The sequence below is a fragment of the Oncorhynchus mykiss genome, chromosome 3, assembly GCF_057628025.1.
Source record: "Oncorhynchus mykiss isolate SJ-2025 chromosome 3, ASM5762802v1, whole genome shotgun sequence".
Lineage (NCBI taxonomy): Eukaryota > Metazoa > Chordata > Actinopteri > Salmoniformes > Salmonidae > Oncorhynchus > Oncorhynchus mykiss.
Genome location: NC_143024.1, coordinates 68,615,845 through 68,631,104, shown reverse-complemented (window position 1 = coordinate 68,631,104; position 15,260 = coordinate 68,615,845). Strand labels below are relative to the sequence as shown.

Below are 15,260 nucleotides of genomic sequence, written 5' to 3'. Positions count from 1 at the left end.
ACTGCCATTTGTCTTTAGAAACCCTGGAAACATGACCTGCAGCAGAAGGCAGCCCACCACTTTAACTCACAGGAGGCAAGATGGGGATAGGGGGTCTCTACTCACTTGTCCTTGGGGTCTTCAAATCCCTAGAAGAAAAGAGCAGAACAGTGTGTTAGCTGACAGAAAAACATCTGCAAACAGAGAACCTTAAGTGGTGCTAGAGTTTTTTTTAGAAGAGAAAGAGGTAGAATCCATCCACACAGTCAGGTGTTGACAAAACATTGAGTGTCAACCACCAAGATAAGAGACTGACACCTCTGCCAGCTTTATCTCTGCCCAAACTCTTTACTCAAGAGGCTAAAAACAACAACAAAAGCTTCATTGCAAATGGCACCCTATTCCATACCTACATAGTGTACTGCTTTGACCAGGTCCCATAGAACTCTGGTCAAAAGTAGTGCACTATATAGGGAATAGGGTGCTATATCAGACACATTCAAAGTTGAGAACAATAGCTATCCAGGCATCTTCCTGGGGAGAGTCAATAGTGCTTCTGTAGAAGACTGTCTGCCTGTCATAAGACCATCGAGGGGGTCTCTCTGAGCCTTCATTAACACGGATTATTATACCAGCAGGGTGGTTTGTGTTGTTTACCACACACCTAATTCAGAATAATGTACGTTTATTTATTTACATCACATGGGGCTCTATTTTAACAAACCTAACGAAATGGTCAATCAAAGTGCTGGCAGTATAGCTATAGGTCCCGGGGTACGTCAAAAATATTTTTGCTATTTTCACAGCCGGAATTATGAGCACAATAGCTAGCAGTGGCGCAAAAGGGCTAGGTTTTGATGAACAAACAAGTTCTAGGTGTGACAAGGGCTTGGCCACTCACTGGCCAATCAACACGTTCTGTGGCTGAATACTACATGCGCTTGTCTCAAATTCTGTAGGTTATTGGCTGTCTTTGCGCTGTCAACAACTCCAATTCGGCTGGGGGCACAGAATATTCTCATCTTGGTCCATTGTGTATTGATATTACAGTTTTTTGAAAAGCATAGGCTACAGTAACGAGTGATGTCAACAACAAACAAAAAAAAACATCCAGTGTTCAACAGCCTATGTTTGGAGTGTTGGCAGTAAACATAGTTGTAATTGGCTTCAATGAGCTATAGCCGAACTACATGTCTTTACACATCACACTTAAAATAGAAAATACTAGGCTCACGGAAATGGTATTGTATGTGTGAGACACGTTCTCAGTAAGCAAAATATAGAATAGTTCTCTGCATTATATAGGACTGAATAATTGAGGAGAGTGTCTTTGATCACCGGATGAGAGATGGGGATGGATACTTGAACACGCTAAACGAAGTATGCAGGTAGGCATATGTGTGTATGTTTCAGGATGTACATTATATAAAAAATTCAAGGCAATCTGACAAATAGACCATTTAAACACCTTTTATGGGCTACTTTGCAAGCCAGGATAAATAAGACAAGGCGCATTGCTGTTGAACAAGCCTTAGTAGCCTAGGCTTAGGGTAATGGTAACCTTGATATAAAACGGAAAGCAAGCCATTGAAGCCATGGCACTATGTGCACACATTGGCCTAAATGTGTGTACAAATAACTATTAAACGTCTATACAAAATACTATGCTCATGTCAATTGTATCGTTGCCTATGTGCAAGGCAGATTAACAAAACAAATCTGCAGCGTCTTTGGTAATCAGAAGAGGGGCACTCTTTGAAAATGAGGATGGATAGCCTACTTGAACAAGTGAAATGAAGTATGCAGGTATGTGAATTGTGAATAATTAAAAAGCATGAAGGCAAAAAAATATATATCTCAAAGCACTCTTAGTAGACCATTTAAACCCCCTTTATCTGTAGGCTACTTAGCTAATGGCCAGGATAAAAATACAGACCTATGCGATACTGCTCCACCAGCCTTGATTAAAGGGAGGGGCAGGCTATGCTTGGTTTTTAATCATCAAATTAAAGGAGCTGGGGGGGAACTTCTAGTGTTTTATGTTTCTAAATATGAGATTCGCCAGCACAAAAAGCACATCTCTCTTCCATGGGCACTGTGTGTCATGGCTGGATAGTCTGAGCTTCCACCCTCAAAATCCCTTCCCGACTATCAACTGCATTAACGCTAAGACCTGCTTTTTGTGGGTCTTAAGACTTCTCATTAGCGCTGTTGTGAAATTGTCACTTTGCGCATGTTTTTAAGGACACACCTCAGATATTGTGCAAGCGAGCTGATGTTAGACAGGTAAATTGCCGAACCTGGCTTTAGGGCTGGAAAATGACAGTGCGGCAGTTTTTACATAACAAAATTGCAAACTAACTTGAGTTTGACACAAAATAGAAGCCCATTAGGTGAAATTAAGAGTTTCTACATCAATCACGGAACTGCATTGCCCTCTATTGGATGAAGACAGCAACAACAACAGGAGAAACTGTGCTGTACAGTTCCAAGAAACATCAACACATCTCCAGGAGATAGTCATCTAGACTTGCATATCAACAAATCCACTCCCATATGTACATCAATTACGATTCACTCTTCTGTCTGACCAGTAAACCTATTACTTTGTGCCTTTGTCACATCTTGGTAAAATCTATACTCGTCAATTGCCACAATTGTGGACTAAGCTGAAAGTACCCTGAAACCCTTCCTTTTGGGATGTGACTTTCCAGCAGAATTTCTAGGATGTCTATTATAACATAAGCAATTCCACTGATAAAACTACACTCTACAAACAGAGAGGGGGAACATCCCCAAATACCAGAATTCTCTGTATTTTATATGGAATAGGAGAACAGTGATTAATGACATAGTAGGAATGTACGCAAGAAACACAGTTGACAGCAGGTCATTATAAGTAATCTCTACTCCGCTGCCTGCCCTGCACTGGCAGGAAGTTGGAGGACAGGGGCTAGTGGGAATTACTACGTGACTCCCTTTCCTTTCGCCTCACACACATTCTCTCCCCCTCTTTCATGCAATCTGTCTTGCTCCCTTTCTCCTTGCTCCCTTTCTCCTTGCTCCCTCTATCTCTGCTCTTTCTTTATATCTGCTGCTGGGATTCACAAGCGGTGCAAGGGGATGAGGAGAGAGAGAGAGAGGGATAGAGACTGAGATATAGGGAGAGATAGAGATATAGGGAGAGAGACAGAGATATAGGGAGAGATAGAGATATAGGGAGAGAGACAGGGGGACAGTGATATAGGGAGAGATAGAGATATAGGGAGAGAGACAGAGGGATAGAGATATAGGGAGAGATAGAGATATAGGGAGAGAGACAGCGGGACAGAGATATAGGGAGAGATAGAGATATAGGGAGAGAGACAGAGGGACAGAGATATAGGGACAGAGACAGAGGGACAGAGACAGAGAGATAGAGATATAGGGAGAGAGACAAGACAAATATTACTTAGTTCATGTTCAGACCACCAACTGACTGTAAGAGTACAGGACTAGAGACAGACAGACAGACAGACAGACATCCAACTGCGTAGTATGTATTAATCTGCCAAAGAGAGACTGTCTCTCACAATACAGCTGTCCTGTCGCAGCTAGCCAATAATTAAATCAGACAGGACTTACTTACGCCCACACGCACTGAGCTCATTCATTGATTTCAAACACTGATTTCAGATCCAGCAGGGAAGAGATAATAAGATAACCAGAAATAATTATCTGACTGTAATCTGCACACCAAAACTCTGGGGTGAAGACAATAGTAGGCAGGTGCGCTACGACTGGAACCAGACTCAGACCATTATTGTATTGACATAGTGCCCTTGAGTTAATGTTAAGAGAGGAGAGAAAAGAAGACGAGGTGAGAGGGGAAGGGATGGAATGAGAGAGGAGGAGAGGTAAACAACAGACAGTGAGTCACCATAGCAGCATTGTTTTAGCACAGTGGGAGGCCTTGGGGAACAGAAAGAGGACTCAATGGTCATCACACTCTATAGGTTTTTTCTGTGTGTTTGTACTTCTGTGCATGTGTATGCATTTGTGTACGTGTGCATGTGTGTGTGCTTTGGTGTATGTCTTTGTTGTGTAAGAGAGATGATTCCCCCTGGGATTCTGGGTAATGTTATTCTGCTGCAGATGGGACCTCACTGACTAAATGTTATGGTATTTGTTCATCCTTGTTGCCCACGTATTGTATTGTGACAGAGTGAGTAGTCCTCGAGAGACACTTGCTGGAGAGGTGAACTGTAGTGTGAAGGGCCACTGCTTGCTGCCAGCATGCCAGCCTGCCTCCCCCTCTACCCTTGAGACTATACAGAAGCTTTCTGGGAATTCATTACTGAATGCAAATGATTTCCATCGTCGTCTCAGAAGAGAGAGAGAGACATGGATATAATGAATAGATGTGTAACTGTCAATACTGACAGTTTTGGAAAAAGTGTATTGGGATAAAAGCATCTGTTCAATGACTATTATAATATTATTATATGTATCTCTGGTAGTTGTGCTCTGAGGTCTGACGGTACGTTCACCATTCTGTTCAATGTCAGACCTCAGCTCACTGACGTCTACACAGACAGGAAACACACAGATAAAAGGTGTATCCGCCTCAGGTGAGTTTCCCTTATTGGTGACTGATTAAATCATTAAGGCCCTGACTGACTGTGGCCATCCTGCTACCGCTTCACTGACTCTGCTCCTCTCTCTCTCTCTCTCTCTCTCTCTCTCTCTCTGGGGTTTCTTGGGCACCGGGTCAGGGGAAGTGAAACAGGGGTGGGGGCACTGTGACACTAGAGCTAAATGCCAGACTAAAGACAGAGAGAGCCTAGGGAGACAATGAAAGATATATCGTATGCAATGACATAACCGCCTCATGTCCTTGGCTTTCTATAGTCCCTGGTTAATACACAACAACCACAACCTGGCCTTGCTGTGAAGGCCAGATCAGAGAAGAGTAAAGATAAAGTCTGAATGACGGTGAGAACAGAATGGTATCTCACCATCCTCTTCATCTCCTTGGAGATCTGGTTTCCTCCATGGTTGTAGAAAGGTCGGTCGGTCCAGTGGCCCGTGTTGTGGGAGACAGAGTTGGCGCGTTGACGGTTCATTTTCGCTATCATCGCCTTCTCTTCTTTCTGCAAGGTAAGGGAGACAGATATACAAGGGGTGGTAATGGAAAAAGTCACTCTGGGGACCAGGAAACCACCAATGTAAAATCCTTGAATTAAAGACCATGCTAAAATTATTTCACTCCCGGGTTGCCCCCCATTTCGACCCCTGACAGTTATACTTCTAGGGGAATTCCATGCAACAATCACTTACTCTACTGTAGATCAGTTACATGTTTTCAACGGTTCCTACTACAATTAAATATGCTTATAGGTAGTGATAGCTGACCTGGGATGAGTGTAGTGGTTCAAACTGAACGGAAAAGGTAGCGAACTCTAAGGCTATGCCTCAAATGGCACTGTAGTGCACTCTATAGAGAATAGGGTGTCATTTGGGATGCACACTAAAATGTATCACTTCTTGTAAACAGTTTATTAGGGCAGGTCTGTAATGTAACAGGGATCGTGAGAACCAACCTATTCCCAATCAACCCATAAGTTAGAATGTAGTATATAATAATATGATACATTATGTGAAAGTACACATGATATGATACATTAGCTGGATTAGAGTCAAGGCTTCTGATATTGCCACAGGACTGATATGATATGACACACACACACTACTGATATAATATATTCTCAGCTGATTAAAAGGACATTGTACTGTACGTAAACAAACATTATCTCATGGTGAGAGAACGGGTGACATCACTCTTTAGAGACGCATGATTTCCAAAAGTAAGCCAACCAGCTGCTTATAAAAAAACAAGACATGATAATCAGCCAGTGAATAAAAAAGAGTTTATGAAAATGTATCAGAATTTTGACTGAGCAGGGCTGAGTTTGTTTTCCTATTACAGTCAACTGGGGGCCCAGAGTTTTTCCTAGTCAAGTGTCTACATAGGAAAATAGCGATGAAAAATGTGGTTCAAAACTGTGAGGTGTCCATTTAAAGGGTCAGATCACGTGATCAGGTAAAACTCTGGGCCATAGTCATAATAACCTAATCTAACAGTAAAGGGATGACAAGGCTGTACTGTACCCTTTTCTGGCTGCAGCCCACGATGAGGTAGGTTTCGATGTTGTGCCTCTTCAGATAGACGTTCCTCTCTCCTCCTGATCCTGGCTCCACGTCATAGTCTCCATTCAGGTAGTTCAGAGTGGCCTTGGTGATGTGGATCCGCCTGGCACAAAAACACAGCAATGACTTACTGGACACAATGGTCATTATTATTCATTCATTCATTTCAGGATTATACAGTTGAAGTTGGAGGTTTACATACACTTAGGTTGGAGTCATTAAAACCCGTTTTTCAACCACTCCACAAATTTCTTGTTAACAAACTATAGTTTTGGCAAATCAGATATGACATCTACTTTGTGCATGACACAAGTAATTTTTTCAACAATTGTATACAGACAGATTATTTCACTTATAATTCACTGTATCACAATTCCAGTGGGTCAGACGTTTACATACACTAAGTTGACTGTGCCTTAAACAGCTTGGAAAATTCCAGAAAATGATGGTTTGGCTTTAGATGCTTCTTTCTCATAGGCTAATTCACATCATTTGAGTCAATTGGAGGTGTACCTGTGGATGTATTTCAAGGCCTACCTTCAAACTCAGCGCCTCTTTGCTTGACATCATGGAAAATCAAACGAAATCAGCCAAGACCTCAGAAAAATATGTGTAGGCCTCCACAAGTCTGGTTCATCCTTGGGAGTAATTCCAAACACCTGAAGGTACCATATTCATCTATACAAGCAATAGTGCACAAGTATAAACACCATGGGACCACGCAGCCGTCATACCGCTCAGGAAGGAGAAAAGTTCTGTCTTCTAGAGATGAATGTACTTTGGTGCGAAAAGTGAAAATCAATCCCAGAACATCAGCAAAGGACCTTGTGAAGATGCTGGAGGAAACGGGTACAAAAGTATCCATATCCACAGTAAAACGAGTTCTATATCGACATAACCTGAAAGGCCGCTCAGCAAGGAAGAAGCCACTGCTCCAAAACCTACATAAAAAAGCCAGACTACGGTTTGCAACTGCACATGGGGACGAAGATTATACTTTTTGGAGAAATATCCTCTGGTCTGATGAAACAAAAATAGAACTGTTTGGCCATAATGACTATCGTTATGTTTGGAAGAAAAAGGGGGATGCTTGCAAGCCGAAGAAGACCATCCCAACCATGAAGCACGGGGGTGGCAGCGTCATGTTGTGGGCGTGCTTTGCTGCAGGAGGGACTGGTGCACTTCACAAAATTGATGGCATCATGAGGAAAGAAAAATTATGTGTATATATTGAAGCAACATCTCAAGACATCAGTCAGGAAGTTAAATTTTGGTCGCAAAAGGGTCTTCCAAATAGACAATGACCCCAACCAAAGTTGTAACAAAATGGCTTAAGGACAACAAAGTCAAGGTATTGGAGTGGTCATCACAAAGCACTGACCTCAATCCTATAGAAAATTTGTGGGCAGAACTGAAAAAGCGTGTGTGAGGATGGAGGCCCACAAACCTGACTCAGTTACACCAACTCTGTCAGGAGGAATGGGCCAAAATTCACCCAACTTATTGTGGGAAGCTTGTGGAAGGCTAACCGAAATGTTTGACCCAAGTTAAACAATTTAAAGGCAATGCTACCAAATACTAATTGAGTGTATGTAAACTTCTCACCCACTGGGAATGTGATGAAAGAAATAAAAGCTTAAATAAATCATTCTCTCTACTATTGTTCTGACATTTCATTCTTAAAATAAAGTGGTGATCCTAACTGACCTAAGACAGGGAATTTTTACTAGGATTAAATGTCAGGAATTGTGAAAAACTGAGTTTAAATGTAATTGGCTAAGGTGTATGTAAACTTTCGACTTCAACTGTACCATAGAAAAGGATTGTGCAAAATTGACATAATAATGTAGTTAAATATTTGTTTGCCAGTGATATAGTGATTGTATACCATGGTGTTGAATACTCCTTTCTAATTGTCTTGACGGGCATTCTAGAGCATGCATTGTTTCCCTGTAAGGCACAGTATATTTGCACGGTAGAATTCAATGGCTATAGTTCATTTTTACATATTTTATTTGAGCTGCTTTTGTAAGCAAAAGCTGAATTGAAAACAGTATCGATATTGTTGAATTAGATTTTCAGAATGTGGTTAGCTAAACTAGCAAGTCTGTTTGTTTGGTTACGACGGCAACTACTGTAGCTATCTAGTAAACTTGCTAGCTACTTCAGTGAATGTTGAACACATTTCTACCGCAAATTAACACATTTCTAATGTCAAAAGTGTTAAATTATAGCCATGGACTGCAGCGCCAGCTGTGCCACCAGAGACCCTGGGTTCGCGCCCAGGCTCTGTCGCAACCGGCCGCGACCGGGAGGTCCGTGGGGCGACGCACAATTGGCCTAGCGTCGTCCGGGTTAGGGAGGTCTTGGCCGGTAGGGATATCCTTGTCTCATCGCGCACCAGCGACTCCTGTGGTGGGCCGGGTGCAGTGCACGCTAACCAAGGTTGCCGGGTGCATGGTGTTTCCTCCGACACATTGGTGTGGCTGGCTTCCGGGTTGGATGCGCGCTGTGTTAAGAAGCAGTGCGGCTTGGTTGGGTTGTGTATCGGAGGACGCATGACTTTCAACCTTCGTCTCTCCCGAGCCCGTACGGGAGTTGTAGCGATAAGACAAGAGAGTAGCTACTAAAACAATTGGATACCACGAAATTGGGGAGAAAAAGGGGTCAAATAAAAAAATACAAAAATTATGGTAAAAAAGGGATAATCAACTCGTGGCTCTACGCATTCTCTGGGACTGCTAGCATGTCATGGAACACACCTTCCACGCCGTTCATTATTTTCCATAGAACGCATAGCCCCTTGTTGATTATCCCTTACATATCCCAAATACATAGTATGCATGCCACTTAGAATGTATGCCCAATACAAAAGTTCTATGTGTTATTCTATGTAGTATTATAGTGTATTTTGCTACAGAGCATAGGAGAAAAGATGTAGTGTCATTGGGTGAGTGACTCTGTACTGGTTTGTCATGATTGGCCAAACGTACCCTGCCGCGCCCCCAGCCTCCATGTGATTAGCTAACGTGACATCGTTGGACCACACGTCAAACTGCCACTTCCTGAGTCCCAGTACCCCACAGTGGACCCTGCCGCTATGGATGCCCACACGCATGTTCACATTGACCCCTGTGACCTCTCTCACGAGCCTAGAACACACACACACAGACACAGATAGAAACAGTTAGAGACCACTGAACACTGATTTTGGAGGGAGAAAAGAGGAAATCTGCTCCCAAGTATTCTATCCAGATGGAGTGGTCGCCGCTCATGCATGTGAAAGCAGCTCAACTGAGGTTGAGAAAATAGGATTCTGTGTGTTGTTCACCAATCACACGAGAAAACATAGCCTGTGTTGTAATACGTCCAGCTAACTTTCCCACTTTAGCTAGCTAGGTGGCTAACACTATCAGTTTACAGAGTCACTTTTAACAATAAAAGTAACTGCTTTCGAATCAATTTTTAAAACAATAATATCTGTTGCATGTGAATACATTTTTATCTCGATAATGTACTGTATTATTGACTGTATGTTTGTTTTACTCCATGTATAACTCTGTGTTGTTATATGTGTCGAACTGCTTTGCTTTATCTTGGCCAGGTCGAAGTTGTAAATGAACTTGTTCTCAACTAGCCTACCTGTTTAAATAAAGGTGAAAATAAATATATACATTTTGTTGCTATGGTCCCCGGCGGCTGTCGCCTTCCTAGGCACTAGCCGCTTTAACTAGAGGGACAAGATGTGTACTCGATGGTGAAATCGGCGATATTTCCGTATGTGAATCGCTTTAGGGCAACAAACACTACAGGTCAAAAGTTTTAGAACACCCACTCATTCAAGGGTTTATCTTTATTTTTACTATTTTCAAAATTGTAGAATAATAGTGAAGACATTGAAACTATGAAATAACACATATGGAATCATGTAGTTAACAAAAAAGGGTTAAACAAATCAAAATATATTTTATATTTGTCACGACTTCCGCCGAAGTCGGCTCCTCACCTTGTTTGGGCGGCGTTCGGCGATCGACGTCACCGGCTTTCTAGCCATTGCCGCTCCATTTTTCATATGTCCATTTGTTTTGTCTTGTCCCATATACACCTGTTTTTTATTCCCTAATCAATCTACATGTATTTAGCCCTCTGTTTCCCATCATGTCTTGGTGTGTAATTCTGTTAAGCGAAGTCAGGTGCAGGAGAGCAGAGTGTAGCAAACAGGCGCACTTTAATTCCGTTCCAAATAGACAGCACAATAAAAACATACAAGTGCCAAAACCACTTAACCACTTAACAAAAGTAATGCGCCTGACAAACCACATAACAATAAACAATTACACACAAAGACATGATGGGAAACAGAGGGCTAAATACATGTAAATTGATTAGGGAATGAAAACTAGGTGTGTATGGGACAAGACAAAACAAATGGACATATGAAAAATGGAGCGCGATGGATAGAAAGCCGGTGACGTCGATCGCCGAACGCCGCCCAAACAAGGAGAGGACCCAACTTTGGCAGAAGTCGTGACAATATTTGAGATTCTTCAAATAACCACCCTTTGCCTTGATGACAGCTTTGCGCACTCTTGGCATTCTCTCAACCAGCTTCACCTGGAATGCTTTTCCAACAGTCTTGAAAGAGTTCCCACATATGCTGAGCACTTGCTGGCTGCTTTTCCTTCACTCTGTGGTCCGACTCATCCCAAACCATCTCAATTTGATTGTGTTTGGGGGATTGTGGATGCCAGGTCATCTGATGCAGCACTCCATCACTCTCCTTCATGGTAAAATAACCCCTACACAGCCTGGAGGTGTACTGGGTCATTGTCCTGTTGAAAAACAAATGATAGTCCCACTAAGCCCAAACCAGATGGGATGGCACATCGGTGCAAAATCCTGTGGTAGCCATGCTGGTTAAGTGTGCCTTGAATTCTAAATAAATCACAGCCAGTTTCACAAGCAAAGCACCCCACACCATCACACCTCCTCCTTCATGGTTTACGGTGGGAAATACACATGCGGAGATCATCCGTTAACCCACACCATGTCTCACAAAGAAGCCAAAAATCTCCATTGTTCGTCCTTTAGTAGTGGTTTCTTTGCAGCAATTCGACCATGAAGACCTGATTCACACAGTCTCCTCTGAACAGTTGATTTTGAGATGTGTCTGTTACTTGAACTCTGTGAAGCATTTATTTAGGCTGCAATTTCTGAGACTGGTGACTCTAATGAACTTATCCTCTTCAGCAGAGGTAGCACTGGGTCTTCCATTCCTGTGGCGGTCCTCATGAGAGCCAGATTCATCATAACGATTGATGGTTTTTGTGATTGCACTTGAAGAAACTTTCAAAGTTTTTGAAAGGTTCCGTATTGACTGAAAGTAATGATGGAGTGCCGTTTCTTATTTGAGCTGTTCTTGCCATAATATGGACTTGGTCTGTTACCAAATAGGGCTATCTTCTGTATACCCCCACTACATTGTCACAACACAGCTGATTGGCTCAAATGCATTAAGAAGGAAAGAAATTACACCAATTAACTTTTAAGAACACACGTCTGTTAATTGAAATGCATTCAAGGTGGCTATGTCATGAAGCTGCTTGAGAAAATGCCAAGAGTGTGCGAAGCTGTCATCAAGGCAAAGGGTGGCTATTTGAAGAATCTCAAATATAAAATATATTTTGATTTGTTTAACACTTTTTTGGTTACTACATGATTCCATATGTGTTATTTCATAGTTTTGATGTCTTCACTATTAGAAAATAGTACAAAATAAAGAAATACCCTTGAAAGAGTAGGTGTTCTCATTCAAGGGTAGTGTATAGTGTATATCCGTTGTTTTTGTCAAAATTGCTCAAGCTCAGTATATTTGGTTACAATGCAGTAATTACCTCGTTATAATGTCACAGCAGTCTCCTAATACGGTGCCTCGCTGACTCCCTGTGAATGTAGAGGGCAGGGACACTGAACCAGAACATTTTCTCACCTTCGCCTTCTAAACCATTCATCAGTGGCAATATTCTAGATTTTATAACATTGTTCCATGTTATTGCGTCATGGAAGTTGGGGGACTGCTTAGAAAAAGGAGAAAGCTAAGTGAAGCAAAAATGCAATAACCACAGCCGCTCTGGTCGAAGGGACGAAAACACAGTCAATTGCACGCACGTGCGTACATACACACACACATACACACACACACACACACACACACATACAAACACACTACTGCTGACAGGAGTGCCGAGGGGCAGACAGTCAGGTCTGTGAGCGGAGACAGTCAGGTCTGTGAGCGGAGACAGTCAGGTCTGTGAGCGGAGACAGTCAGGTCTGTGAGCGGAGACAGTCAGGTCTGTGAGCGGAGACAGTCAGGTCTGTGAGCGGAGACAGTCAGGTCTGTGAGCAGAGACAGACATCTGTCTCGTCATTCAGAAACAGCCAATCAATAAATCAGACAGCCCTTATCTCTCTCAGCAAACACCAATCAGACGCCACAAAAAAATACAACTGAACAGTAACGCAATCAGCATTAGCCTGTTTCAAGCACACCAAGCACCTGTCCTGGACTCATTGACTTAACTTCTGCAGACACAAATTAGGCTAAGTGCCTCTTCATGCGTATAGAGTGAACCTGATTTGAACCTTTCTGGTTTCTCTGGGCCTGGAAGTGTAGGAGTACTATGGCACTAATGCACACCTGCCTCCTACCACCTGTCTGAAACAAGGCTTGTGCATTGTGTGGCTCTCCAGGAACAGGATTGAAGAACAATTGAAGAGTTTATTTCCAAAACGCTATATTGACCTATATTTCACATTTGAAATGATTGCTTATGGGCACCTTCACGTGTGTGTAAAATATGACTGTTCTCAGATGTTTTATTCATAGATTTTAGATGTGTATGAATATGTGTTTTTTGCAAAACTCTATATACAGTGGGGCAAAAAAGTATTTAGTCAGCCACCAATTGTGCAAGTTCTCCCACTTAAAAAGATGAGAGAGGCCTGTAATTTTCATCATAGGTACACTTCAACTATGACAGACAAAATTAGGAAAAAAATCCAGAAAATCATATTGTAGGATTTTTAATGAATTTATTTGCAAATTATGGTGGAAAATAAGTATTTGGTCACCTACAAACAAGCAAGATTTCTGACTCTCACAGACCTGTAACTTCTTCCTTAAGAGGCTCCTCTATCCTCCACTCGTTACCTGTATTAATGGCACCTGTTTGAACTTGTTATCAGTATAAAAGACACCTGTCCACAACCTCAAACAGTCACACTCCAAACTCCACTATGTCCAAGACCAAAGAGCTGTCAAAGGACACCAGAAACAAAATTGTAGACCTGCACCAGGCTGGGAAGACTGAATCTGCAATAGGTAAGCAGCTTGGTTTGAAGAAATCAACTGTGGGAGCAATTATTAGGAAATGGAAGACATACAAGACCACTGATAATCTCCCTCGATCTGGGGCTCCACGCAAGATCTCACCCCGTGGGGTCAAAATGATCACAAGAACGGTGGGCAAAAATCCCAGAACCACACGGGGGGACCTAGTGAATGACCTGCAGAGAGCTGGGACCAAAGTAACAAAGCCTACCATCAGCAAGGACATTGAAGATGAAACATGGCTGGGTTTTTCAGCATGACAATGATCCCAAACACACCGCCCGGGCAACGAAGGAGTGGCTTCGTAAGAAGCATTTCAAGGTCCTGGAGTGGCCTAGCCAGTCTCCAGATCTCAACCCCATAGAAAATCTTTGGAGGGAGTTGAAAGTCCGTGTTGCCCAGCAACAGCCCCAAAACATCACTGCTCTAGAGAAGATCTGCATGGAGGAATGGGCCAAAATACCAGCAACAGTGTGTGAAAACCTTGTGAAGACTTACAGAAAACGTTTGACCTCTGTCATTGCCAACAAAGGGTATATAACAAAGTATTGAGATAAACTTTTGTTATTGACCAATTACTTATTTTCCACCATAATTTGCAAATAAATTAATTAAAAATCCTACAATGTGATTTTCTGGATTTTTTTTTCTCATTTTGTCTGTCATAGTTGTAGTGTACCTATGATGAAAATTACAGGTCTCTCTTATCTTTTTAAGTGGGAGAACTTGCACAATTGGTGGCTGACTAAATACTTTTTTGCCCCACTATATGTCAGACCCTCTGACTTTTTCCACATTTTGTTACGTTACACCCTTATTCTAAAATTAAATACAAAAATCCTCAGCAATCTACTAACAAGACTCCATAATGTCAAAGCAAAAACAGGTTTTTAGAAATGATTGCAAATGAATGAAAGGTTTAAAACTGAAAACCTTATTTACATAAGTACTCAGACCCTTTGCTATGAGCATCGAAATTAGGCTCAGATGCATCCTGTTTTACATTGATCATCTTTGAGATGTTCTACAATTTTATTCTAGTCCACCTGTGATAAATTCAATGTCTATATAAGGTCCCACAGTTGACCATGCATGTGAGAGCAAAAACCAAGCCATGAGGTTGAAGGAATTGTCCGTAGAGCTCCGAGACAGGATTGTGTGCTGCACAGCTATTTTCAGGTCTCTCCAGTGATTTTCGTTTGGGTTCAAGTCCAGGCTCTGGCTGGGCTATTCAACAACATTCAGAGACTTGCCTGAAGCCACTCCTGCACTGTCTTGGCTGTGTGCTTAAGTAGTTGTCCCATTGGAAGGTGAACCTTCGCCTCAGTCTGAGGCCTTGAGCACTCTGAAGCAAGTTTTCATCAAGGATCTCTCTATACTTTGCTCCGTTAATCTTTTCCTCAATCCTGACTAGTCTCCCAGACCCTGCCGCTGAAAAACATCCCCACAGCAAGATTCTGCCACCACCACGCTTCCCCGTATTGATGGTGCCAGGTTTCCCCGAGACGTGACGCTTGGCATTCAGGCCAAAGACTTCAATCTTGGTGTCATCAGACCAGAGAATCTTGTTTCTCATGGTCTGAGAGTCTTTAGGTGCCTTTTGGCAAACTCCAAGCGGGCTGTCATGTGCCTTTTACTGAGGAGTGGCTGCAGTCTGGCCACTCTACCACAAAGGCCTAATTGGTGGAGTGCTGCAGAGATG

The 15,260-nt window shown here is 42.4% G+C and overlaps 1 protein-coding gene across 5 annotated transcripts in view; it reads right to left on the bottom strand.

Annotated features, from left to right (window-relative positions):
• LOC110520268 (adenylate cyclase type 5) overlaps positions 1–15,260 on the bottom strand; it is a 138,319-nt gene that overhangs the window by 17,468 nt on the left and 105,591 nt on the right. For 2 of the 5 annotated variants that reach the window (XM_021597450.3, XM_021597451.3), the window contains exons 6-9: positions 9,162–9,320; positions 6,130–6,271; positions 4,977–5,111; positions 106–128 (exon numbers count right to left, since the gene is read on the bottom strand). In XM_021597450.3, the coding sequence (XP_021453125.2) occupies positions 106–128; positions 4,977–5,111; positions 6,130–6,271; positions 9,162–9,320 (459 nt within the window). Of the gene's footprint in view, positions 1–105; positions 129–4,976; positions 5,112–6,129; positions 6,272–9,161; positions 9,321–12,062; positions 12,112–15,260 lie in introns of all 5 variants that reach the window. The other 3 variants (XM_090229994.1, XM_090229995.1, XM_090229996.1) reach the window with 2 other exon arrangements.